This window comes from Salminus brasiliensis, chromosome 3 (assembly GCF_030463535.1).
Source record: "Salminus brasiliensis chromosome 3, fSalBra1.hap2, whole genome shotgun sequence".
Classification (NCBI taxonomy): Eukaryota; Metazoa; Chordata; class Actinopteri; order Characiformes; family Bryconidae; genus Salminus; species Salminus brasiliensis.
This window is the reverse complement of record NC_132880.1, coordinates 6,242,913-6,270,764: the sequence shown is the minus strand read 5'-3', so window position 1 is coordinate 6,270,764 and position 27,852 is coordinate 6,242,913. Positions and strand designations below refer to the sequence as shown.

The 27,852-nt window shown below is 41.8% G+C and overlaps 2 protein-coding genes across 3 annotated transcripts in view; both read right to left on the bottom strand.

The window, feature by feature from the left end:
• Window positions 1-1,086: 1,086 nt before the first annotated feature.
• On the bottom strand, window positions 1,087-3,676 carry oxsm (3-oxoacyl-ACP synthase, mitochondrial). Of its 2 annotated transcripts, XM_072675305.1 has the most exons (3): window positions 3,603-3,676; window positions 2,337-3,351; window positions 1,087-1,612 (listed from the first exon to the last, which is right to left on the bottom strand). In XM_072675305.1, the coding sequence occupies exons 2-3, from the start codon at window positions 3,323-3,325 to the stop codon at window positions 1,210-1,212; spliced, it is 1,392 nt and encodes a 463-aa protein (XP_072531406.1). In that variant the 5' UTR covers window positions 3,326-3,351; window positions 3,603-3,676; the 3' UTR covers window positions 1,087-1,209. The 2 variants fall into 2 exon arrangements, with proteins under 2 accessions (XP_072531406.1, XP_072531405.1); XM_072675304.1 differs by having other exon boundaries at window positions 2,337-3,672.
• A 2,124-nt stretch (window positions 3,677-5,800) lies between these two features.
• The window catches only part of LOC140551042 (vascular cell adhesion protein 1-like), a 45,452-nt gene continuing 23,400 nt past the window's right edge, over window positions 5,801-27,852 (bottom strand). Inside the window, exons 7-15 of the mRNA XM_072674411.1 lie at window positions 25,247-25,424; window positions 22,726-22,989; window positions 21,991-22,320; window positions 20,983-21,210; window positions 20,593-20,856; window positions 15,829-16,164; window positions 13,738-13,989; window positions 9,904-10,236; window positions 5,801-8,949 (exon numbers count right to left, since the gene is read on the bottom strand). Of these exons, the coding sequence (XP_072530512.1) occupies window positions 8,852-8,949; window positions 9,904-10,236; window positions 13,738-13,989; window positions 15,829-16,164; window positions 20,593-20,856; window positions 20,983-21,210; window positions 21,991-22,320; window positions 22,726-22,989; window positions 25,247-25,424 (2,283 nt within the window). The 3' untranslated portion in view covers window positions 5,801-8,851. The remainder of the gene's footprint in view (window positions 8,950-9,903; window positions 10,237-13,737; window positions 13,990-15,828; window positions 16,165-20,592; window positions 20,857-20,982; window positions 21,211-21,990; window positions 22,321-22,725; window positions 22,990-25,246; window positions 25,425-27,852) is intronic.

The window sequence follows — 27,852 nt, the reverse complement described above, 5'->3', positions numbered from 1 at the left end:
CCAGGAAGCCAAATAAACATGTATCTGATGTTATGTTCTCATATAATTAATAATGATGATTTATTTATTATAGTATAAATTATTGGTAATGTTTATATAATAAAATAAAATACTTATTTAATGATCATACTGATGTTGCAGAGGTCTCAAATATCTATCAAATATGATACACTCGGTTTTAAAGAGCTGAGTGGGCTCCTGTCAGGGTGCTGAGAGGGGCAAATGTTAGACTGGAGTTTCCATTTTCAAACTGTTTCTGAGATCAGAGGATATTAAAAGTTGTAGCCCGGCTCCGGAGCTGTCTTAGAGAATTCCTGATCGGAAAAGTTAGAATCAATCAAGTCATGGTTCACCAAAAAGTCTAATTAACACACTCACCCCAATAGTAGTCAATCAGCGAAGACATGTCTGTTGGCTGAAGGCCTATTTTACCACTCTGTTCATTTACCTCAGAATAAAACACACTTATTTTTCTGTTATGGAAAGAAATATAGCATAGCCTGACATAACAGAATCTAGCTTAGCCTAGCTTTTAGCACTGTAACACAAACTTCCTGTAATTATTCCCAGGTCTTGCTAGACAGCGTTGCTATCCTATCCGGGTTCTCTTTAGCTAGCTAAAACGATTGCAGTAGGGTAGTGGGTAGGGTTAGCTTTTAGCCTAGCACCCTGGCCATCACAGCTCTCCTTCAACCGTAGTGCACAGCCAATTAAGTAGGTTTCCTGACTGCAAACTCTATTGAAAGTTTCCATTGTTGTAATTAGGAAAATAATTTGGCATAAAACTCTCATCTCATTAAAATATTTCTACAAGTTTGTGAGACAAGCTTGAGAAAAACAGGGTTTTTTAAGGACTTTTAAGGATCTGCTGCTAACGTCTTTATATCAGATACCACAGGACAATGTCAGAGGTCTTAAGGAGACCATGCCTCAATGTGTCAGAGGTGGTTTGGTGTCACGAGGGGACCTACACGTTTTGACCTTGGCCCAGTTTCCCACATGTACCGTAAAAGATAGTGTCTACAGCTTCAAGACGTACGCTTCGATTAATCATGGTGTATCAATTACACGTCTGAAGGACCAGTCTGGGAAACGTCACACCGATTTATTCAAACAAAAGAGAAATGACTGAGTTGACCACACACTCAAAAGTCTCTAGTGAATCCCTTGTGTCTGACCGATCTTAGGGTAAGATAACCAGTCATCGTCTCACACACCGGCCAAACACAGAGAGGCGTTGGTGCCACCAAACCCAAAAGAGTTAGTGAGGGCTATTCTCCGGCCCTGCGTGCTCCAGGACTGGGAAACACAGGGCACATAGTTCAGGTCAAACTCCGGCTCCGTGCGGTCCAGATTGAGGGTCGGAGGCAGGATGCCATGGTAACAGGCCAACGCTGTGAAAGCTGCCTCCAAGGCACCGGCAGCTCCGAGGAGATGGCCTGTGGCCCCTTTAGTGGCCGAAACTGCGACTGAGTGCGAATGTTTCTGGAAGAGTCTCTTTATGGCAGCATTCTCCGCGGCATCCCCTAGCGGTGTGGAGGTGGCGTGGGCGTTGACGTAAGTCACGTCTGAAGGCGATACGCCAGCATTGCGGAGGGCAGCAGACATGCACCTGTTGAGTAAAATAAGTAGAACGTTTATTGCTGTGCTGCCTTTGCATGTAAATATATAGTGGCTATGCAAAAGGGGTTCATTTTAATTGCACTAGTGGCACAAGATAGCCTTGCTTTAGGAAAGTGAAGAGTGTTTGATTTGGTCAAAAATTTGTGGACACTTGTTTATCCAATGTTTCTTCCAAAATCAAGGGTTTTTAAGAGGATGTTTGTCCACTATTACGCTGCAGTAATGTCTGACTCTTCTGGGAGAGTTTCCCATGACGTCTTGGAACCCTGCTGTGAGGATTTGATTGTAAGAACATATTGGGTGGTTAGGTCTGGCACTATAGGTATTGCATGGAGCTCCACCACTTTGGAGAATGCAGTTTCTCTACTCTAAAGCTCAGTGCTGAACAGCTTTATACCTCTCAAGCCTACACTTGACACTGCGTGATCTTCAGAGTGTCCAATTCTACTGGCAATTGCTTTTATATAGAGATGAAGGTTGTGTGTTACTTCTCTATTATGCCCAACATGACTCAAGAGCTCCATTTCCATGTTTAGAGTGTTTTATGTACATTCCACTAATGGGTATTCAATTGCAGTCCTGGGAGAGCCCATCCAGCCAAGTTTAGTGTTTCTCATCCTTCCAGGACCAGAACTGAATACCTCTGACATATCGTATGTGTTGGGTCCACTACTGATACTGCTTGTAAGCTCCAGGTGGGTGTGCAAAGATACCTGAAAGCGCCATCTCCATCTGCAGTGGGTGCAGTGATGTGACTGGCATCCCCCGAGAGTCCATAGCCCAGCACTTCAGCGTACACTCGAGCTCCTCTCTCCATGGCATGTTCATACTCCTCCAGAACCAGCACCGCTGCCCCCTCACCCATCACAAAACCCTCTCTGTCTGGGTGGAAGGGTCGCGAGGCCATTTTAGGCCGCTGGTTCCAGTTGGTGCTGAGGGCCCGAGCCCGTGCAAAGCCTGCTATAGACAGGGGACTGATGCAAGCCTCGGTGCCACCAGCAACCATCGCCACAGCGTCTCCGTGGGCAATGAAACGGGCAGCGTCGCCAATAGCATGAGCCCCGGTGGTGCAAGCAGTGGACACAGCGTGGTTGGGACCCTTGAGTTTGTGCTTGATGCTGATGTGGCCGGCTGCCATGTTGACCAAAATGCGTGGGACGAAGAAAGGGCTCACCTTGCTGTACCCACGCGTCTCAAAGGCCACAGAGGTGCGAGAGATCTCCTCCAGGGACACCATGCCCATGCCTACGGCCACACCTGTATTCAGCTGCTCCTCTGGGCTTCTGGGATACCATCCACAATCCTCCAGGGCCAAGTGGGCCGCCCCGACGGCCATGAGGGTGGCAGGTGACATGCAGCTAATCTCCCCTCGTCTGACGAACCTTTCCTCCGTAAACTCACCATCGCCGTCCCCTCTAGGGACTCGGGCGGCCACTTTACATGGCACAGTTTTGTATTCCTCAGGGTCCAGTGCAACAATCCCACTCTCTCCACCAATCAGACGCTGCCAGGGCAGAGCAGTTCCTGTCCCAAGGGGCGACACAAGTCCAATTCCAGTGATGACCACTCTCTTGGGACAGTGACCACTACTATGGTGGCTGTAATGCCTGTGAGCAGTCGTTAATACACTCATGCAGGTCCTTAAGGAAAGGGCTCTGCCAAACTGCTTCACTGACAGCTTCTGCCAACCTGTCAATGACATTTCTCAGCTCCACAGCTCTGGATGACCTAAATCAGAAGAGGTTCACATTTTCAAAATAAGACTTTCTTATTATAACACGATTAGTACATGTGACCGATTTTCACAATATAAGCACACAGCCCGTGATGCTGGATTAGTGTCAGTAACGTGAAGTCTGCGCTAACCATTGACCCTCAGACTAGACTTAAATATTAGCATCATATTTAACACAAACAGCTGCTCAAATGATATTTTCTGTATCATATACAGTCACTGTTCCTGCAGCAAAATCACTTACTTTACATGTATTTTACACGCCTCGTATAAAAATAAACGCAGCAGTCTTGTTGACCCGCTACCGGATTACAAATCGCTCCCTTGTCAAAATAAAAGTCCCCTCTTTTCCCTGTCTGACTACAGTAATATCGTGCTCAACATATGTAGTAATCATTTTATAATTAATCATTTATTATTAATTTACATATATAATAAAATGAATAATAATTGAAGTACCTATAAATGAAATAAACTAAATACCATATAATTATGAGGTGTATATGCAAATTATTATATTAAATAATTACACAAATATAATAAATAAATAAAAAGGTTTATCACCGTTCACTTCACTAGAAACTCCTACTTACTGGCCACCACATTGTCCCTCAGACCTAAGCATTAATTTTGTTGGGTGCCTTTACATGATTTTGATTGTAAATTGACAGATTGACAAAATAGTATGATTTTTGTATATACTTTGTTTATATCATATTGTTTTTGGTAGAATGTTGCAATACTAAAACCACAAATTATTAAGGCTGGAGATTTCTTTAATATTGATGTTAATAATGTAATTTTATGTAACATTAATGTCACTTTATTATACTAAAATGTTATAGACTCATTTCTTTTTACATAGAATCAATGGGTTTAAAACATACAAGCAGGTTTATAATATTCATATTTATGAAATATTTGATGTGCTATAAAGATAACAGGGAAACATGCATAATTTCTCCTATCTCTAAGCGACTTGTGGGGTTTTGTGGGGTCTTCCTGGTACGCAGTGTTCAGTCCCTGCCAAAAGTAGGTGAACCAGTGACAGGGTCATGGGTGTCAAAGGCCTACTGATACGATCCATGCAGGTCCCACCTCACAATTTACTTAAAGGTGGGAGTGGGGTTAAACATGGGCCCCATCTGGGTTGTACACTGCATACAGGGCCTGAATGAGACCCATGTGAGATTGAGGTTGGCTATAACAGTCTGCTGCTAACGTCTTGGTGCCAAATACCACAGGACGCCTTCAGAGATCTTGTGCAGTTGACAGGTTAGAAGAGGACCTATACAGTATTAGGCATGGGTAGTTTTTTTTTTTTTTTATGTTATGGCTGATCAGTGTATAGGAGTACAATTACAGTGTGTGGACCATCTGTTGCTGCATAGTTCATCAATCCTCCTCCACTGCATTCCTCAGCGTTCAGTTCTTGACCACAGGGACACCACTTCACCAGATTTCACTTGGGTGGTGGATCATTCTCAGCACAGCTGTGACACTGACACAGCAGTGGGTGTAGCGCTGGTGAAAATGTGTATTTCTGGACAATTCAAACAGAACCTGTGTGTGTTTGTGAGAAAGAGAGAGAGAGAGAGAGAGAGAGAGACTGCTGACGCCAAAGAAACATCCAGCAGGCCTTGGTAAAGACCTTCAAAGCAATGCTGCAATGCTACATTGTAGGGTACATTTACACCCTAATGGACTGGGCTTTCTTGAGGAGAACTTGGGATAGTGCATCACACTGAACCCTCTTCTTACTCGTTAGGATTCTCCTAGCACGAAGGTGCTTTTGGGACACTGGGCCCTGGACAATAGCTCTACATGCCATTGTCTGGCACTCTTCGGGAAATGTCCTTCTCGAAGGTCTCATAAACTGAAGTTCTTCTGTAGCTTGTCATTTCCATAATCCCTTAATCATGCAGCCTGCTGACCCAGGCTGTATCACTTAGCCAACTGGACAAAAAAACAGTCCTACATACACTGGGAAGGGAAAAGGCATTCCTGACCACGTTAGGCCTATTTACTGGAGGTAGATATTACTGGAGGCTATTATTAGAGACAATGATAGTGTCCACATAAATCCACTCTTCTCGACTGTGTGCCGCGGCTTCATTTCCTGAGGATCTGCAGTCTTTGCTCTGGAATGACACAGGATAGAGCCACTAAGGGAAAAGTCAAAGGGCTGTTGAAATATGTTCATAGGTGATCCGTGTTTCAGGAACAGCAGCGTAAACACAGCCGAAAAGCACCACACAATCGAGTCTACAGTGGAGAAGATCTGGTTGAAGAATATATAGGGTTTACAAATCCATGGATATGGACAATACAAGTGACCAGGCAATTACAAACTGAGAATAGAAAGACAATAGATAACAGATATTCATGTTTTTTTATCATTTCATAATAAATAAACATTATTACTCAAATACTACCATTTTAATAACAATAACAAAACAATTACAATTAAATTTAATTGCATTATTTTAAGGCACATTAAAGACAAATTTTCTAAATACTTAAAAGAAGAGTAAAATCGGTCAGATACAAAATAGAAATATTGATGGATGAACGAATGGATGGACAGATAGATGGACGAAAAGACAGACAGACAGACAGACAGACAGATATATAGTTAGTCAGACAGACAGATATATAGTTAGACAGACAGATATATAGTTAGTCAGACAGACAGATATATAGTTAGACAGACAGACAGACAGATAAACAGACCTCTGGCAATCAAATCCTCACAGCAATGTTACATAGTTACATAGCTAGCTAGTTAGCTTGATAGACAGACAGACACAGACAGATATATAATTAGACAGACAGACAGACAGATATATAATTAGTCAGACAGACAGATATATAGTTAGACAGACAGACAGACAGATATATAGTTAGACAGACAGACAGATATATAGTTAGACAGACAGACAGATATATAGTTAGACAGATAGACAGACAGACAGATATATAGTTAGTCAGACAGACAGATATATAGTTAGACAGACAGACAGACAGACAGACAGATATATAGTTAGTCAGACAGACAGACAGATATATAGTTAGACAGACAGACAGACAGATATATAGTTAGACAGACAGACAGACAGACAGATATATAGTTAGACAGACAGACAGACAGATATTTAGTTAGACAGACAGACAGACAGACAGATATATAGTTAGACAGACAGACAGACAGATATATAGTTAGACAGACAGACATACAGATATATAGTTAGACAAACAGACAGACAGATATATAGTTAGACAGACAGACAGACAGACAGATATATAGTTAGACAGACAGACAGACAGATATATAGTTAGACAGACAGACAGACAGACAGATACATAGTTAGACAGACAGACAGACAGTTTGTAGACAATAGTAGAATATATACTGAAGAGAAGATCTTACAGCGCTGTTGACCTGCTGACTGTATTTTCTCAAGCTAATGACAATACTAAAGCCTCACTGCAGCCACTTTAGAGAACTAGGCAGAAGGTCAGGGTCAAACGACCTGATAAAAGCCGCTGTATATGACAGACCTGATCCCAGGCTCAAGAGGAAAAAAAGACACTTGCTTAAATCTGCCACAAGAGGGCGCCACACGCCGCCATACGTTAGTGATGGCCAGAATGCGTTTCTTATGAGAGCAGCATGTCGCAACAGTGAGAACATCAGCACTGTGGAATCTGGTTATTACCAGGAGACAGTAGATATGACCACAGAGCATAAGCATCACAGATGTCCTGTGGTAAAATGACCTCGCCCCCATGTAAAGTTCCCAATAAACTACTGAAGGAAGCAACGATGTCAATTATTTATTTTATTTTATTTATTTCTTTGTTTTTTGATGCAATTCTTCTTTAAAGGAATAGCTTATGTTAGAGACACATCTACATAGAGATGACCTGCATAGCTTAATGAGAGTTATCTTGTCCTTCAACTACAGAAACAGAGGATCACAGGTTGAAAGGCACATAAACACCTAGGGCCCTATTTTACACCCACAACTCAAAAATAGCCATTTTATCCACTATCCCAAACAGCTAGTAAGGCTAAATGAGAATTTTGAGTGGTAATAGGTGATATTCATAATTCCTGGGTACTATTCTTGCTTAGAAAAACCTGCATCTACTTTTAACCCACCATGAATTGATCAAAAAATACATTTCAGGGCAAAATCTTTGCAGAATATCTTTGTACAATGTCTTCCCAGTTAGCATGTCCATGTGGGGCCTGTATGGGTAACCCAACTGGGAATCAGAAAGCTTTGTGGTTCCACGTTGGCCTCAAATATAGATGTCCACCAGGATCAGTGATGGAATCAGGAGGGGTTAAACATGGGCCACATCTGGGTTGTAGATGGGATCTGTGTGGGATTAAGGTGGGCTGTAATAAATGGGCCAATTTGGGAAGCCATCTGGGTCCCAGTAAAAACATGTACAAACCCACTCAGTGCCCAGGCCCACCCATGTGAGCCCCACATGAGCATGTTGACTGGGTTTGTAGGCCAAAACCCATTGTAGAACAATGTCTTGGACATGAGGCAACATATTTGTAAGCATTTAACTTAATAGAGTTGTTGTTGCTTTTAAAATAATTAAATGGTTTGGACATCTGGGTCTGATTACAGACACTGTGAACAAAATGTGACTCAGCAAGTTTCTCTAGAACAAAGCTCTTCACACCCTCCCACACCACATGACATATGTGTTTACATCATAAGGGTTAAACTACAAGAAAAATCAAGTGAATCTCAGTGGACTTCCCCTTTTATTTGCATGACCTTAAACAGGCTCATCAGAAGGGCTTTCACTTTCTGTGCTGAAAATGATTCACTCAATTAAAATGATTCAGTGCTGAGTGAACCAAGCTGTAAGCACAGCTTTCCCCCACATCTGACTGCAATCAAGACTGCACAAAAAATAGTGTTTCACTTGGTTGACTTCCCAGAAGCAGAGTAAGCCTGGCCATTATGGAGGGGGGGGGTGCTTTTCAGTGAAACATGAGGTTACCTTGTGTCCAAGAAACACGGCATTGCAACAGATGCAGAAGAAACAAGACACAAATTCCAAAGTACAAGCTCACTAGTGATATGATGAGGCCAGAGGCCTTCAATTCCGGTCTTAGATGGCCAGTTTCCCAGCTAAAATACACCTACTAAAGCTGGAATTAGGCCCAGAACTGATGGACTATGCTTTTGACAGTGACTCATTGGAATAGTCTTTAGGACATTGCAATATACAAGCAAAACAGGACAGGGTCGCTATGCCTGGCTGAGGCCCAGCTGCAGTAGAAATGCAAATCTTTGGATCTGACCGTTCACAGATTTTACTGTGTCCATAATTCTCACAAAATACAGTAGGCTTCGAAACCCAAGAGGCAGTCTTCCAGTATGTACACCCCCAGAGTCATTCCACATTTCCAGAGACATTTTCCACATGCCTACGAAAAAGATGCCTCTAATGGGAATTCTAGCCAATCTTCATCTTTAGTGCATAGCCAAGCACCATTACCACAGCCAGGCCAATGAAAGGTCCAACGATAGCCCAGAAGGTGGTGCGCTTGCCATCTGTGAGAGGAGAGAAATAAAAATGTGATTTTGATGTCAAATAAAATGATTTTGACCTCAGTCTGTTCTAGAGTAGTGAGTATATAGCACTGGTGCTACGTGGCTAATGTAGCTAGCCTGCACTGTAGACCTTTACCTCGGTGTAGCTACATTTTCACACAGTTGACTCAAACCGTACTTTTACCTTTAAAACCTTTTATACATTTGAAGTTTTATACGTCATATTACTTAAAACAGACATGCCATGCTATGCTATGCTAAATGCCGTACTCTTCACTGTTTTCATAGTCACACACTGTCAGAAACGACATAATCAGATCAATCTGACATTAATGAACAGCTTAACTCGGTTTAGTGGAGTGTGTGAGTATTTAACACCAGGGGCCCTATTTTATCGATCTTAAGTGAGCCGTCAGACACTTGATTTGGGCCGTGTCTGGGTGTCTTTGCTATCGTAACAATGGGAAAAGTAGGCCTTGCGCTGCTCGAAACACGCAATAGACATGTACTGGGTTTCCTAATAAATCATGGGTGTGTTTTGGGAGTAACGTGCAATAATAAGCCAATCAGCGTGTCACTCGCCATTCCCTTTAAGATCCAGGTGCGGTCTGACTTTGGCGGATTGCTAAGTGGATCACTGATGCAAAGCGAGGTTGTTTTCAGTCAGTGGTGAACCTCCTTTGTTTAGCTGCCAGAAATTGACCTGAACACACCTCATTTCAAGACCACCACACCCATCAGCGTAAATACATTGGCAAGCACCGTTGCTATTTAAATGCCACAGGCGGAAGGTGTGAAAAAATAGGCTGTTGGCGAGGTGTAAGATAGCAATGAGCATCGCCACACGCAGGGTGTAAGATAGGGCCCCAGGTATACCGTTTACATGATGTTAACTGGAAGAGTTTGGCCCTTGTTTTGGACACCAGTGTTTTGCAGAACTGCTGCTTGACTCACCGCGTACAGTAAGGCCAAGAATTTGTGATGACACTTTGTAGGAAGGTCGAGCTCCATCCATGTGCCTGTTCAGTTCCAGTTCTGCTGCACAGCTGTACTGAGCTCCATTGTCATCACTTTTGGGGGAGATCTGGAGTGTAGATGACTGAATCGCCGGAGTCGTGGTGGAGTTGATAAAGCTTTCGTTTGCCACTAGAGTCTCTCCTTTGTACCAGATGACATAGAGGATCCGATCAGAAGCAACATTAATGTCACACTGGAGCTCGTACTGTCTGCCCTCAACCATCGGCCCAGTGTGACCCACAGTTCTGATGGACACGATGTTTGGATTCTCTGTTAAGAGAGGAAAAATTCCATGTTATCATTTTTTACAGAATAAAATACAGACTTTTAGATAATGTAAACACATTATTCCATTATACACTTAAAACCTCAAGATCAGAGCTTTGTTGGTGGTTCTTCAAGGTTCTGTAATGTGTGTATATATATATATATATATATATATATATATATAACCATATGAATGCATAAATGGTTCTTTGCATGATTAACTGGTCATTCCATATGATTGAAATGTACTATACATGGTTGTTTAACAAACTTTTTAATATGGCTCCACACTCTTTAAAGTAAAGTGCTACACCTCTTTAGGGTCTTTGAGCAATGCCCTAGGAATGACAATGCCCTAGAATATAAGGGACTGGAGAGTTTTGCCCAGTCATAGAACATTTTTTAATACTATACAGAACCCTCTTTGTTAAGGCCGTACTTGTAAGTGCTTGTAAGTGCTTCTAAGTGCTTTCAATGGCTATTGTACTAAATGACCCCGTTAAAATCCTGACTGAAACAAATCCATTTCTGACCGTCAGGAGGCGCAAAGTTTCACACACTGAGCCATAGAGCTTCCCTGCCAAGCGTACCAGGAGGAACAGTCTCCATTGTTTATCACAGTTGTTTTTCACAATACAGAATTACAACAAACTTTCATTTACGGTTCAATTGTGAATAAGGGGACCTAGTCTGTCACATAATATGTCCAGAAATTTGTGGACACTTGCTCATCAGGAATTCAGAAATCAAGGGTATAAGCAGGCATTTGTTTCTTGTCTGATGTAGTAACTCTTCATACTCTTCTAGGAAGGCTGTCCACTAGGTGTCGGAACACTGCTGTGAGGACTTGACTGCATTTAACTACAAGAGCAGTAGTGAGGTCAGGTACTGAAGGTGGGAGAAGGGGGGGGGTCCGGGCCTTAGGCCTGTATGTGGCAGTGCTTTTTAAGGGTGACCCCTAAACAGCTGAATTTAGTCATTAAAAAGGGATGTCTACACATTTTCCAACATGTACTGCACCATGTCTTACCATATTAACACTCCATGTACAGCCTTACCCATGTCTACAGTCTGCTACTAAAATGAAGATGATTATTTAACACTTTTATAATTTTTGTGACATTGACTTTAACCCCCTATGCCAGCAAGCATGCCCATGTGGAGCTTACATGGGTGGAACATGGGCTAGGTGAGTTCAAGGAGAGCATGAGCTCTGAGTGGGTTTATGTATGTTTCTTTACAGGGACCCAGTTGAGCTTTCCAAAGGTCCCACCTTAATCTCACATAGGTCACAGATGGGGCCCATGTGTAACCCATCCTGGTCCCATCATTGACCCTGGTGGGGCTACATCCATATGTGGGGCTGACATGGAACCCAAGGACAAAACGTTCTGGTTCCCAGTTGGGCAACCCATACAGGCCCCACATGGACATGTTTTTTTATAGGGGTTATTATTCAGTCATTATTGAAATAACAGACTGGGGAATGCAAACGTGAAACCGGACATGGTTCCTTGGAGATGAAAAAAAGGTTGATATGGATAACACTATCCACAAATTGGTCACTTTCCCAATACAGTCCGTCATTCCCGGTTTTGTTCCATTAGGAGACCCCAAAAAGTACTTTAGTAAGTAAATAAAAACTACTACTGCTGCAGACATTATATAAAAAGCTTTATATGTACAGCATTTACAAATAACAAAATATATATCTCATATAAACTGCAGAGGTGGAAGGCTTTTGTTGCACAGGAAATTCCATTTACAGGTCCATGTTAACACTGTGATTACAGCAGTCTAAATTCAAGACTGAGCACAAAAACAGGTGAAAGAGCAGGAAATGGGCACTGAGTAATGGGGAACGATCAGAAATTGATAAGGCCATTTTCTTAAGGCCGTGGAACACAGCCGTCTAATTAGGGCTGGAGTTTGGAGCATTAGGGCTGTCCTGTGCATCATATTCCCAAGTGCCATTTACTTTGGACATTTCTAAACTGAAGTTCCATGTCTTTTTACATATGTACACACATACGTCCATAAATTCTGCATAACTTAAACTTGAAAAATGTACAAACTGTGTGAATAAATACACCTTCAAATGTCTTCAATATAATCAGTGTGCAATCTAGGATTTGTAATATCAATACAATGTATAGAAGGACTAGTAGCTCACAGTACTCAGTTCAGCAGTATTGGGATCTAGTGGTTCATCATCACGCTCTAAGAACGTCATGATAAAAAAATTATACATAAACTTCTATGCGCCTAATAGTAGTGCCTCAAAATCTGCTGTACTTCATCAGTAGTTTCATTGACAGGGGCTCCATGGACATAGCCCAAAAAGTCAGACTCCGGGGGTAGGTATAAAAAAATAATTAAATAACTCGCATTCGAGTCAATGTGACTGCTGGCTTGGTATGAAGATGAACAAGCAGGTGGCTGAAAGCTTTAGAAGGAGCTTGGCTCAGCGAATCCGTGGTCCCATCCAACTAGACCAGTCGAACTCCCAATGAGGATATCTGCAGGGTTCAAGGGCACTCTAATCCTTCCGATCCACAGTTGGACACGTCAATAATAAGTCACACTGAGTGGCAATAGTGGAGTCCACATACTGGAATTAAAGAACCCCAGGCAGGCACATCCTACACGCAGATGCTGTTCTGCGAGAGTTTCTTCATGGGTATTGCGCTGTCTTTGCCGTTCTGTGCCACATTTCCATTCTGAGAGTTGGGCTTGGCGCCCTCCACCATGTAGCGGCCCATCTTGGTGTTTTTGTAGTAGATGGAGTAGATGATGATGAAGAAGACTGAAATGATCACCACCACAAGCGCAACAAAACCTGCAATCAGTGGCAGGTAGTCCTCTGTGGTGAAAAAAACACAAAACATACCGAAACAAAAATAAGTCGCAGTACAGGTAACAGCCATTCATAATGCTGAAAATGAATTAGACGAGGGGAAACAATAAACTGAGGACAAAGTCCCCTAAACTTAACAAAAAAAAAAAAATTAATGCACCCCACTTTTTAAAATATTTTTATATTCTTGACTATTTTTGTTGCCGTCATTTTTTTTTTGTATTAATTAACGGAGCATAAATATAAAACTAGAAAACTGGAAAAAACTGATCTGACCATAAAGGTGTTGTTTTTAATTGCTATAATCTCAAAAAAAAACTTTTCAGTGTAGCAGCTTCACAAGCCAGGGCATTGCACTCAATTATGTGACCTGAAATTTGTTATGAATTAGGGGCCTTTAAATGCATGCTCAGTACTTGGGGCAGATGAACACCATTCATTAACATCTGAACCATTCTCAGTACTTTTTTAAGTAGTTTTTAAACATCAATTGCAAGCTGGGCAGTGGGACATGATGAGCTGGATGTATAAGAATGAGATCCATTCAGATATAGCCCATGAATTAGAAACAGGCTATCTAGGGTGTCATGCTCAGATCCCATTCTGGAGATTTTAATACCATTTAAGAAAAGAAAAAGCATCATTACCTTTCAAAATCACTTTCACAACTCTGACGGTGCTATCAACAGAATTGCTGGCAGTACAGTTGTATATCCCCACATTCTCATTTGTGGCTTCCGTTATGGTCAAGTTTCCTCCCTCAAATGTCCTGTCCTGCTTGTAGGTCCATGTAATGGTGGGCTGCGGATAACCCTCGGCTTCACAGACAAGCACCTCTGGATAGCCTCGGAACATTGGTACAACTGACGGCAATTTCCTTGTGTTGATAACAGGCTTATCTTCAGAAAGGGGGAAGCAAAAGCATGTGTGGAAAAAGACAGCGTTATACACACTACAGCTGGACAACACACTGCATATGAATCATTCCATTCTTCTTCCTCTATTAATAACATTCATATATATTCTAAAGCACAGAGCATGCTGACCCAACATCCCTCAACAAAAAAAAAACGAAATTCTAATGTTAGTCAATGAAGCGGGCACAACTGTAGTGCCGGGTGATATGACCTTGAATCACATTACCATTAATTGAACATTTGACCTCAATTAATGAACTATCTAAGCTACTTAAACAGCTCAGCTGGCTTCTTCTCCATGTTGCGTCCACAATTTGCTTTTTCGAGCATATCATGGGAATTGCCAGGACCGTTAAGGAACACAGGCAGACTGTTCCATTACAAAGAGCATAATTAGTGGGGTGGAGCTGAGGAACCGGCGCTTTCCTCCGAGCGCGTCGGCTGCCCTGCAGTGCCGCCACCTGCAGTGGTTTTAAAAAGACTAGGAGCTACAAAACAAGAGGAAATATTCTAGAACTGTGTAAATGTGGGGACATGTTCTTGGGAGATAAGGAGGATAAGGGAGAACGTTCTAGAAAGATGTGAAAAAGTGTGATGAGGGGAACATTTTAGAACACTGGGGATGAGGGAGAACATTAAGGAATGGTGTCAAACAAAGGAAAACGTTCTAGATTAGAGTGATCAGGGGGAATGTTCTAGAAGAGTATGGATAAAAGAGAACATTCTAGAATAGTGCAAAAAGATGTAATGATCTAGAACAGTATAAATGGGGGGAATGTTCTAGAAGAGTAAAGATAAGGGAAAACATTCTAGAATAGTGCTAAAAGACATAATGTTCTAGATTAGAGTGAATAGGGGGAATGTTCTACCAGAGCATGAATAAACGAGAGCATTCTAGAATAGTGCAAAAAGACGTAGTGTTCTAGAACAGTATAAATGGGGGGAATGTTCTAGAACAGTGTGAATAGGGGGGATGTTCTAGATGAGAAAGGATAAGGGAAAACGTTCTAGAATAGTGCTAAAAGACGTAATGTTCTAGAACAGCTTGAATAAGTGGGATGTTCTGGAAGAGTATGGATGAGGGAGAACATTCTAGAACAGTGCAAAACGTTGTAAAGTTCTAAAACAGTGTTAATGTGGGGAAATGTTCTGGAACAGTGAGGATAAGGGAGAACATTCTAGAAAGATGTGAAAAGGGGGAATCAGAGGAACATTTTAGAACATTTTGGGGATGAGGGAGAACATTAAGGAATGGTGTAAAACGAAGGACAAAGTCCTAGAACAGCGTGAATGGGGGGGGTGTTCTAGAAGAGTAAGGATGAGGGAGAACGTTCTAGAATAGTGCAAAAAGACGTAATGTTCTAGAACAGTGTGAATAGGGGGAATGTTCTAGGTAGACGATTCCAGAATAGTGCAACAGGTTGTAAAGTTCTAGAACAGTGTAAATGTGGGGAAATGAAGTAGACTAGGTAGACCACTCTAGAACGTTGTGAGAGGAGGAAATATTTTAGAACAGTGTGAATGAGGAGAAGGGGGAACATCCTAGAGTGTTGTGAAAAAAGGAAGTGCTCTAGAACCGTGTGAATAGGAGGAAAAGGAGGAAATGTTTTACAGCGGTGCAACAGCATGAATAAGGGAGAACATTGTAGAACGTTGTGAAACAGTGAGAAAGAGGGACAATTGTAGGGACATTGTAGAATAGTCTGAAATAGGAAGAACTGTCTAGAACAGTCTAAAGTGGTACCCATGGGCGGGACCGTGAGCAAACACTCACGGTCTGGACATTTTGGTATGACTCATACTCAAGCTAACAAAACTTACAGTGTACAATAACAGTGTGAGGGTCCGACTTAATTTTCTTGTTGGAAGATCCTGTTGCGATTGGTTGCAGTACTGCCTCACACATGTACTGGGTTCCATTTTCACTCCTGTTGTGGGAGATTGGGAGTGTAGTCGTCAGGCTTCCCCTAAACTTCTCCCCCTCGGTGGAGTATGTAAAGGCTTTAGAGCTCATTGGAGACCCTCCTCTGTACCAGTTGACTGTGATTTTGTGAACAGGAGCAACATAGGAAATATTACACTGGAGCTTATACTCCCTGCCCTCAATCATCGCTCCAGTGTGATCCACAGTGCTGATAAACGCCCCGTCTGTAGTATCTGAAAGGGAACAGATATTAATAAATCATAAATCAGTTGCCTGGATGAACAGCCATCACTTCCATCAGCAATACGATCACTGCACAACATAACTACTAAACGTATAGGTAAGATACAGGGTACACTGCATGTCCAAATGTTTGCGGACACCCCTTCTAATGAATGCATTCAGCCACTTTAAGCTGCAGCCATTGTTGACACAGATGTGCAAATGCACACACACTCACTCTCAATCTTGTCTAGTCCCTGTAAAGAAGTACTGCCAATAGAATAGGACTCTCTGAAGCAGATTAGCATAAATCTATTTGCACCATGCTGCTAATGCCAGGTGTGGGCTAGAGGGGTATAAAGCCCCCCAGCATTGAGCTGTAGGGTAGTGGAACTGTATCCAGTATATCTGGGATGAGTTGGGGAGATAGGGGTGAATTAGGTGGGGTGGTGATCATCCAACACCCTGACCTCACTAACGCTCTCGTCACTGAATGCAATGGATTCCTCACAATGCTCCAAATCTTTAATACCCTTAATTCTGTCACATATCTAGTAGTTGAAATACCCTGGACACCATTAAAATGGAGCTCTGAGTTCCTCAAGGTATGGGGTTTTCCTTTTTTTCTGGTTATAAAAGTTTGCTTTTTGAATGGAGTCTTTTAAAATACCTAAATACAATGATAATAATAATTATAGTAATAACCTTTCTAGACACTATAATTCTTATAGTTCTTAATGGATACAATGACTATTTTCCAGTGTCTCTTCTTGAACCGTAAACTTACTATCCAGTTATTAACCGTAGGGCGTGTATCTACTTAGTTATAATAAAAGCCTAAAGAAGTATTTATTGTTAAGATCCAAACAGCCCCAGTTTTACATTTTTGGCAGTACCAAAGCAGTGCTTTCCGCCTTGGCAAATGTACCACGTTCCACAAGGTGTGTCCAAAGAGAGAGGGCACAGGACATTTGCACAAGCAAAAGGAAACGGGATACATTACTAAGTCTTCTAGCTCAAACCTTCATACCCATTATCTTGCCAAAACTCAAACTTTAAAGGTTACAAAGGTCTTGGACCATTATATAACCCCAGAAAGCCTGTGCTCAATGATTGAATTACCCAGACAGAGAAAGGAAACCCCCCCCCCTTCCTCCTGAAAATGGGTTCCAGGGTTTCCTTTTATATTCTTTACTGGAATGTCAGCTCAGACTAGCCATAACAGACAGCAGACTGTTAAGACTTAATTGCTTTGCTTATATGTTTGTTGTTGTTGTTGTTATTATTGCAGTTATATGGAAATCCATGTCTTGTTAACAGCAGTTACAGCAGTTAGTCACCTCAGTCTGGACCTTCTAGACCTTCTAGTCACTGCACATGGCTGGAAGTCGTTAAAAGAGCCTGAAAACTTCAAACCTACAACTTTCTAACGAGTCCTAAAGCAACAGGCAGACACACAGAGACGCGTGGACGTGGAAGAGAGCAGATAAAGGACACAAATAGAACAGCCCACCGTTCAGCACACAGCGCAGCGTCAGCAGATCCAGAATTAGGAATGCGTAAAGTATCCGATCGTGGTGCCAAATTGCCATGTTCATGTTTTCTGGGTCTTTTTCTCGAAAGTCGCAGCTAGTCTACAGCTGGATACCACACGGATGAGTTCACCGGATGCAGGGCGCCGATCGACTTCACTTCCAGGCGAGGAGAGCGCCTAGCGTTTTCCCTTTTCCAGCTAAACGCCTCTGACTGCCCCCAAACAGCCTTCAGTTCAGGAGTGAAGGAAATACTAACCCCACCCCACCTCAGCCTACTTCCACAGAGCCGAGCTCAAATCTCCCAGCCCCCCAAAGCAGCCCCCCATGACGAAATTTCCAATGCCACCAGCCATACCAACTGTGACTTAGTGCCTACTGGCAAACACTGTGTATACACTACATGGACAGAAGTATTGGGACACGTATTCGTTTCCTTTTTTCGGAAATCATTCATTGAATTCGGCGACAAAAGGTCGTTAGTGAGGTCAGGCTGTTGGATGAGCACCCTACCTTAACACCAGCTTCCCAACTCATCCCAAAGGTACTGGATGGAGCACCATCCATCATTCCAGAGAACATAGTTCTGACAGGCCTAGACAAGCATTAGACAAGCATATATATATATATATATATATATATATATATATATATATATATTATATATATATATATATATATATATGTATGTTTGTGTGTGTGTGTGTGTGTTAGTACACACACACACACACATATATATATATATATATATATATATGTGTGTGTGTGTGTGTTAGTAAATAGCTTAATTAAAGATATCTTAAAATGAAAAAATAAAATAAAAACAAACAAAAAAAAAACACAAAAAATAAAATAAATAAATAAATAAATAAATAAATATATATATATATATATATATGTGTGTGTAAATCAGAGGAAACATGTATGACTCGTCAAAAGGATATGTCCATGGCAAGCTGGTTTAGCCAACCATGCTACCGCTGATACAAGCCATAACTCAATTTTCACTAGAAAACATTAACTTCAGTCTCTACTTGGGAAAACTTTGTAATGCAGAGTTATGTTTTTCCAGTTTTATGAGGATATTGATGTTACTGGTTAAAGAAAGCAACCTTCTTTTCACCATATTAGATTTGAGGGCAGATATTCCACAGGCAAAAAGCCAATAATATACACAAAAGTGACTGTTTACTTTGAAGTAAAGGCATTTTTAACGTTTAATGCAGGTTAATATAAATACATTGCTGTGTAAACCTGTATTCTGTGTTTTGAGTTTATATCTACATAATAGACACGTTCATTAAGCAACAGATAAAACACTGGTTATAGGAGTACAGCTGGTTAGCTATATAGTCCAGCAGCTATATAAAGCATCCCCTCACCTCATGTTTAGGTTTGTACAGGTTTTAGTATAGTCAGTTTAGTATATTTAGCTGGTCGAATAGGTTGTGTTTACACAAGTGAAGAATAGTGACTAGCCGTTGTAACCGACTAAGTTGCTATACAGTTAATACCGCTGTACTGTCCTACACTGTAACATAGGTACATTACATTACAAAATCCACAGCCATAATAGCCTGGCTGCCTGTTTTAGTAGCTAGCCATAAAAAATCAAATCTTACCTGCTGGACAAGAGAAAGACGACTTTTGAATCCTTTCAGGTCACGGAGCTCTCGCCTCCTTTCAAAAAAGTCAGTGTTTATCCTGGATTTAGCGAGGACCCTGTCGCGCTCTCTTCAGCTCTAAATCTGTGTTTCTTGGTTTGACCGCGGGTGAATGAGCAGACGAAGATGTTCGCAGTAGCCGTTCTGATTGTATTAGCACCATTAGCAGCATCGCCGTTGGTCAAGCAATGAGCAACAGTGTCGGAGGCTGTGCATGTGGCGTAAGTACATGGGCAGAAATCCACCACCCCCCGCAAAAACCTACCAGACCACTCGGTTTTTAGAATTGCCGTTTTAAAGGTTGCAGGGATGGTTGCAGAAGCACATTGATATCATTTGTTGGAAAATGTTGTCCCCTCCCCGCTCAAAAATACTATTACTTTCAATTTAAAGGAAAAAATCTTAAGCACTGGCACTTTAATGTAATTTGGACTAGTCTTGTTATCATTAATTACTATTAGACTTAGTGCAATTAGTGCAAATGCTAGTGTAAATGATATAATAGCACTATAATGCATTCAGATACGTTCAGTTTTCAGATGTAGGCTTGTATCGCTGGTAGCATTTTAGGCCGAAGCGGCTTGCCATGGGCTGCTCGATATGGACGCAGTCCGCTGATACACTCGTTTGTTGGGTTTGGGTGAAAACCCACTGAATCTCTTTTACTCCCATAGTTCTAGTTAATACTTTAGTTCTGATATGGCTCGATTTCAACGTGAACACCCAAGACTTTGGGTTCAGCATTAAATAAACTCCCACATTAAATAAACTCCCACACTTAAGACCCCTTAGTGGAGCAAAACACTGCCAAAAGAATGGGATGCTCTGGAGCATCTGCGCATGACACTAAAGTCACCATGCCTAATGCCAAGCTCTGGCTAGAGGGGTCTAAAGCCCCCAAGCATTGGGCTGTAGAGTCGAGGAACTGTGTTCACTAGAATGCTGGAGCTCTATCCAACAGCAGAGTGACGTTTGTAATTGAACACCAGTATCACTGACCTCACTAATGTTCTTGTAGTTAAATTCAATCCAATCCCTACAGCAATGCTTTTCCAGTTTCATTAAGATACTGACTTTACCGTTAAAGAAAACACAGTCTTTTCACCATTAAAAAGCCCATTTCAGCCTAACTGTAGTTTCATTGTAGTTTACACTGTTCATGCTCCGGTCTAGCTCATGCTGTAGTCATTTACAAAATAAATTAATAAATAAATAAATAATCATTATATTTAACACGACTTACCTCCCACGTCAACTCGGACAGATTGTGACACTTCTCCGAGGGAATTGTTGGCAGTGCACGTGTATGTGCCAGTGTTGCTTTCAGTGGCGTAATCTATGAATAGCAGAGACACCCCATCTTCATCCTTAACCTTTAAGAGCTCTTTGGTGGTTGATGTCCAATTGTACTGCGGGCGAGGATTGGCAGCAGAAGAGCACTTCAGCACCACGTTGTGTCCGTGAGCTACCGTTTTATTGTTCAACTCCTCAATGGCAAAAGGCGCATCTGTGAAAAGAGCAATCACACCGCTGTTAGCTTTCGCTCCCTCATTACTACATGTTCATTCCTGTTTAGTTAAGGTATTGAGAAAGCACTCGACTCAGCCACTGTTGAAAAGGCTCAGGCACTTACACAACACCTGGATTTCCAGTGTGTAGTTGACATGGGAGGCACCGTATGCTTCAAAGACATACTGTCCTGCATCTGTCCTGTCCATCTTTTGCGGGAAATCCACTTTTTCTCCTTCCTTGAGCCACATTGTTTCAGGTGTTGGATAACCCTCAGCAGTGCATTTGGGGTCCAACACTTCACCCTGTTCAACTGTGATCTGGCTTAATGGACATGAAATATTTGGTCCATCTGCAACATGAAACAGAGAATTAGATTTAATATTTTGTGCTTGGGTGTGTGTATAATACTATGCAAAAGTCAGAAAACAGACCATTATTTCTTTCATTTCTATTCAAAACAGCCATTAAATGCAATTGCTTCCATTCTAAGGATATATTTAGAAGATAGTCCAGTTCCACAAGAAAGGGGAGGGGGGTATCAAAAAAAAAAAAACAGGAGTTTCCAAAAGTAGCGTCCACATGGGACCCCTAACAAGACCACCAAAACAGCCCCCATCAGATTAACACAGCCCTTAAATCTTCAGTCTTTGAAAAAGAGGAGAAAACCATGCTCCACTCTCACTGAAGATCTGTCAACATCCACTGGTTTGTGTGTGTGGGGGGGGGGGGGGGGGGGGGGGGGGGTCAAGAAGCTCCTACTGAGAAAAAATAACAGATAACTTAATAAACTTCTGAACACATTGAGCTGCTGATGTTCTCAGCTAAATTAACCAACCAGCTGTTGAGTCTAGACCACAACATCACTGAATGTGTTTGGGATTGCTTGGCTGGTGAGAAGCACAAAATGCAGGAAGACTGAAAGCGAGTCTCCTGGAAAGAATGGAAGTCGTAGAAATGTGCCCCGTGATTGATGACGCTTTGACTGGATATTGAATAAATGATGGTTAGCCTCTGACTTTTGCACAGTACTGTAGATGTAGTTGGTGAATGAGGCCCATTGATTGTGGTCAGAAGAGCCATAACCACTCTCCAGCCAGCACCCATTATCTCAAATCAGCAGATAACTTACAGTGCACAGTAATGCTGAGGGGATCTGATGCCACTCTAGGAGGAGGCTGAGGTCCTTCTGGTCCTAGATCCAGTTCTGCCTCACACCTGTACTGAGCTCCTTGGTCAGTCCTGCTGGGGGAGATCTGGAGTGTAGCAGACTTATTCTCTGGAGTCAGGGTGGAGTCATTGAAGGTTGTATTTCTCACTAGAGTCTCTCCTTTGTACCACTTCACAGTGAGGAACTGAACAGGAGCAACTTTCCAAACATCACACTGGAGCTCATACTGTCCACCCTCAACCATCGGCCCGGTGTGACCTCCAGTGCTGATGGACACGCTGTCAGGAGTCTCTGTTAAAGGAAAAATCTAAATTAGTTACACCACAGCGTGATCAGACATTTCTCAATGAGCTACAGGAAATGTTCATCATCTAAGCTTTTTATTTAAAATGAAGATGACTTGGGGTGTGTCACTGTTGCTATTTAAACAATGCAGATGAGACAGACTGTTGGCTTTGCACACGGTGTAAAATAGGGTCTTTAATGTCACATTAATTTAATATTATGCATCAGTGTGAGTTAAGTAGGAATAATGTATTATTATTAGTTATTATTAGTTACTTCAAACATTTCCATAACATTAGTGTTTATTTAATTGGAAAGATTGTGATGCAAATCCTTATTACACTGTATGTTCTCTGTTAGCATGGGCCATAAATAAAAAGTCAGTAAAAAGTTTGAAGACAGAAAACTCACTGTATATAGTAACACTGAGCGGAGCTTTAACTTGATGTGAATTATTAACAGTGATGTAGCAAAATGGCTCCATGTCCCACTCCGTCAAATTTTCCACTGTCCAGGTGACCGTCTTAAAACCTGTTTCGTTGCTGCCTCCTTGAGGTGCCTCCCAATCAATTTTCATGTATTCAACATTTGTGCTGCAGTTTGCAGAGACAGAACTTCCATAGCTTGCCACAATTCTTGGTGGGTCGAGCTGCAAAATGGAGCTGACATTTGTACCTGAAAAAAAATCAGAGAATTGTTTCTCAACCTAGAATGTTTCTCATCCACTGTTTCATGTTCTGCAAGGGTGTAAAACAACTCACGTCAAAGTAAGACGTTTTACACCCTTGAAAGCAAAATAGTGAATATACAGAATATAGAAATATAAATAAATATTCAAAAAGAATGAGCCTCATCCACAAAAATCATTCTAAGAATTTGCTCTTGAGAAAGGTCTGCACAAACGATTCCAGCTATGCTCTTACAATGATGGATCCAATTGTCCTCATAAATTGAACAAATCCTGGTGAATGTCAGAACGGTTGGTGAATTACATTTACATTTATTTGCATTTAGCTGACGCTCTTATCCAGAGCGACTTACAAGGTTACTCGTATTACAGAGGTGGGCCAATGTAGTGTTAGGAGTCTTGCCCAAGGACTCTTATTGGTGTAGCACAGCATAGTAACCCAGACCGGGAATCGAACCCCAGTCTCCCACATGGTGTGGTAGCTAACTGGCAGGTAGTGGTGTTATCTGTTGCGCAACACCAACCACCATGGATAAGGCCTATTGGTTTCTACATGTTTGAAATTTAGGTAAATACCAGAGCTGACAATACATTTCAGTACAAGTATCTATGATTACTTTAAGCAAGACTAATTGTTAAGTCAGGCGTTAAAACAGTGTATATACAGTGTATAATAGTTATGTATGTAACTAATACTACTAAAATATGATCTATAAACCAAATGGAGATATAATAAACAGGCTAGCAGTAGGCCGTCATGGTTGCAGTGTGAAAACGTCATTTGATTGCACTGAACTGCTAGAGAAAATGACAGTCATCAAAGTTGTTCTCTGGAGTGACGTCCCGCTCTAGCTAAAGCCGGAAAGGCAAAATGATATATCTGATGTAAGGTGACTATATTTAGCTTGCTGTTCCTCGCCCAATGGACAAGAAAGCAACCATTTATCAACCAAGCTGCAATGAAAATGGCAAATCCAGCTAGCAACACTGACACAGCCTAAACCTAGCCAACATACACAGCACTTACAGCTGGACCTCATACTGCAAAGAATGACAGCCCAGAAGTGGGTCAGAAACAGTTCCCAGACAGCTGGCCAAAACTAGAGGTCTGGGCTGACACTGCCCTCTCTTGGACTCCAAAAGACTCGTTTATATGAAGTTCAAATGAATCAGCTGATTCAGATAACACTTAAATGTGAATTTGTATTGAACACAGTTCCCCCGGGATTGTAGATAAGTGAATTACATTTTAACGAACGAACCGATTCACAAATCTATCTAATTTTAACAGCGTTTGTCAGATCCACTCGATGTTTAGACTTAGGACTTTTAATAAAACTCCCATTAAATAAAATAACCATTTATAACTTAACATTATGAAGTCCCAAAATATAAAATAATACCATATTGAAGTAATGACTCTCTGAACCGATTCTCAATGAGAACTGACTTCTACTAATTCAACGAATCACTGAATCATGAAATGACGCGAATTCGCTTCAACGAAACTAACGTAGCCGTTCGAAAGAATCGGTTCGGTGAAACTGAACCGATCCTCTCATCTACTTTTATTACATTTTAACTAACAACATAATAGTAGAGAGATTTGGCTTTTAGATTAATGAGCTGATGAGCTCGTCATAAAATCCTTATATCTTATGTAGCTACCACATTAAAGAAATGACTCACTCGCTGAACCGAATCTCTTTGCTAAAGCGGAGAGGGAGTATGCCCAATTGATTCAACGACGCTGGCAGTTCGAAGGAATCGGTTCGGTAAAACTGAACCAACCAACTCATTTGAGTTTTCCGAGCAACTTTTCCAAGCACAGCCTATAGGATTAGCGAGGCAATAGCGCCCTCCGTTGGTAATCTAAAGTAGTGGATTCTAGTTGGTCTCCACTTATCGGTATTATTTAGGTGATCATCACGAAAACCCAATGTAAAGTCCAGGAGCTGCTTTACTTTACCCACTGACAGATCAGCCTACGCTGTTTTAACATTAGCAGGGAGCAAAGGGTAATTTGGGGGAAGCGTCCCACTCACCCACACCACCACCACCACCACCACCGTTACTGAAGCCCCCAGTGACTCTACAGTGATCCATCAACAGTCCAGCAGCAATGAAAACAGCCTTCAAGCTCAAATGAGTCTCCAGCTCCTGCTGCCTCTCTGACACAGACTGGGAAACTGTGAGAAAGCTGGGAAAGCTGAGAAAGCTGAGAAAGCTGAGAAAGCTGCTCACCTGCGATGTTTGTGCACAAGCACACCAAACCCAGAACAAGCTGAAGCACAGTCCTTTCGTACATCTGGTCCAGAGAGGTGGGAGCGATCAGGGGTGAAGAATGGAGCTGAGCGGAGCCTCTAACTGACCACTGAAGACTGTGAGCTGAGTCTCTGAGTCCTGCCTGATCAGCACTGAACTACCAGCAGGAGAGGGAGGGAGGGAGAGAGGGAGGGAGGGAGGGAGTGAAGAAAGTGAGAGTGTGAAGACGTGTTTGGGTCTGATGCTCCTCCCTCGTCCTACACAGAGGGGGCTTTTGTGTTGGTGTTGTGTTACTGGAAGAGGGTTGAGGAGCCGTTCTTGGACATTTGAGGCAACCAAGCCACGACGACCTTCTCTCACCCCAAACTAATCATGATGGCTACAACTGTTCTCTTCTTCTTCTTCTTCTTCTTCTTCTCATTTATATGTTTTACTCAACCGTAGATACAAATACAGTAGATACAAATTCAGTAATACAATATATAAATGCAATATATATAAATACATTAGATATAATTCAATAATACACTAATATAAATACAATATATAAATACAATAGATACAATTACAGTAATACAATAGATATAAATACAATAGATAAATACAATAAATACAGTAATGCAGTAGATATATTAGATACAAATACTTTAGATACACATACAGATACACATACAGTAGATACAATTACAGTAAAACAATAAATATAAATACAATAGATACAGTAATGCAGTAGATATCAATACAATAAATGCAGCAGATATCAATACAATAAATGCAGCAGATATAAATACAATAGTTATAAATACAGTAGAAACAATTACAGTAATACAATAGATATAAAAACAGTAATGCAGTAGATATATTAGATACAAATACAGTAAATACAATTGCAATAATACAAAACATAGAAATACAATAGATACTGTAGATATGAATACAGTCAATAGAAACACCCAACCACAGCAACCACTTGGCAGCACACTAGCAACAACCTGAAACACCATAGCAACCACCTGGGATACCACAGCAACACACAGCATCCGCCAAGCAAACACATAAAACCGCTCTAAAAATGTTGGACAGTTTGATTGAACCTTCTTTGAAGAGGAAGTCTGTAAAATGCACTTTGTGTGTTTCTGTTCCACCCTGACCCTGACCCTGACCCTGACCCTGACCCTGAACCTGACCATGACACTGTTGATACACAACTCAGCCACAGTGTTTGTCCGCAGTTTGTAGAGTTAGATCTGTGAGTCAATGAGATGATTTCGTCAGGATCATAATTCATACAAACAGCAACAACAACACCAAAACGACATACTTGAGGTTTGCAGCTTAAAGTGTGTACAGCAATAAACAGCCCTGTACTGGAGTGTGTTCATCACCAGCAATGTGCTTCATACTTCAGCCTTCAGCCTCATACTTTATTCATCTGCCAAGCTATTGTATGAGTTTTGCCAGTGCCACTCCTACGCCCGGAAGGTCAGGAGGAGCTGAGTGGGAACTCCTCCACACTGCTTCTATTTACAGCCACTCCACTAACTGCACGAAAAACGGACTCCCCCAGTCAGACTCACTCTGCGTAGTTTATAATATCCATCATCATATGTTATCAGCACATCAGGACACACACACACACACACACACATTGCAGTGCCAGGTTTCTCACTGAGTCACTGCGTCCAAGAGTTTGGACTGTTGCTCAGCAGTGAAAGAGGAGAGCCAGAGTCCGCCGCTTTGAGGGGATGGGCAGCACTCCCGAGCTCATTGTTCAAATTAAGAAGACATGTTTTCACATTCCAGTCATGCTTTACTCACTCTCCGCTCATTCAGCCCTCACTCTATCTCCCTCTCTCTCAGTCTCTCTCACTCACTCTCCCTCTCTCTCAGTCTCTCTCACTCACTCTCCCTCTCTCTTTCTCTCTTTCCCTATCTTCCCTCTCTTTACACACATTCCCTCTTCCCCCCTCTCTTCCTTCTCCAAATCCCCTAAACATTTCTCTCTCTCTCTCTCTCTCTCTCTCTCTCTCTCTCTCTCTCTCTCTCTCTCTCCCTCTCTCTCTCTCTCTCTCTGCCCCTCCCTCTGTCTCTCCTGTCCTCCCTTTTTCTTTCTCTTTGTCACTCTATCACTTTCTCTTTCCATCTCTCTCTCTCTTTCTGTTTCTATCTCCCTCTCTCTCAGTCTCTCTCACTCACTCTCCCTCTCTCTCAGTCTCTCTCACTCACTCTCCCTCTCTCTTTCTCTCTTTCCCTATCTTCCCTCTCTTTACACACATTCCCTTTCCCCCCCCTTTTCCTATGAAGACACAGTCAGATACATATCAGTCAAGCGTGACACAGGGTGAGTCAGGAGTATCCACGCCCAGACGCAATGTTCTGAAGTGGGAAAATTTGATTTCTCAATCTATGAGTAATATTTTTTGAATGCTTTCATATTTCCTTGGCTTTTCCAGGGATCACAGGCAAAGGAAAATCCGTGCCTTGGCTAACCTGTGTCACAGCAAGCTGACAGAAAGGTCAGACACACAGGGGTGGGCGGGCGTCTTGTCGGCTACATGCAACTGATTTTGCGTCTAATAAAAGTG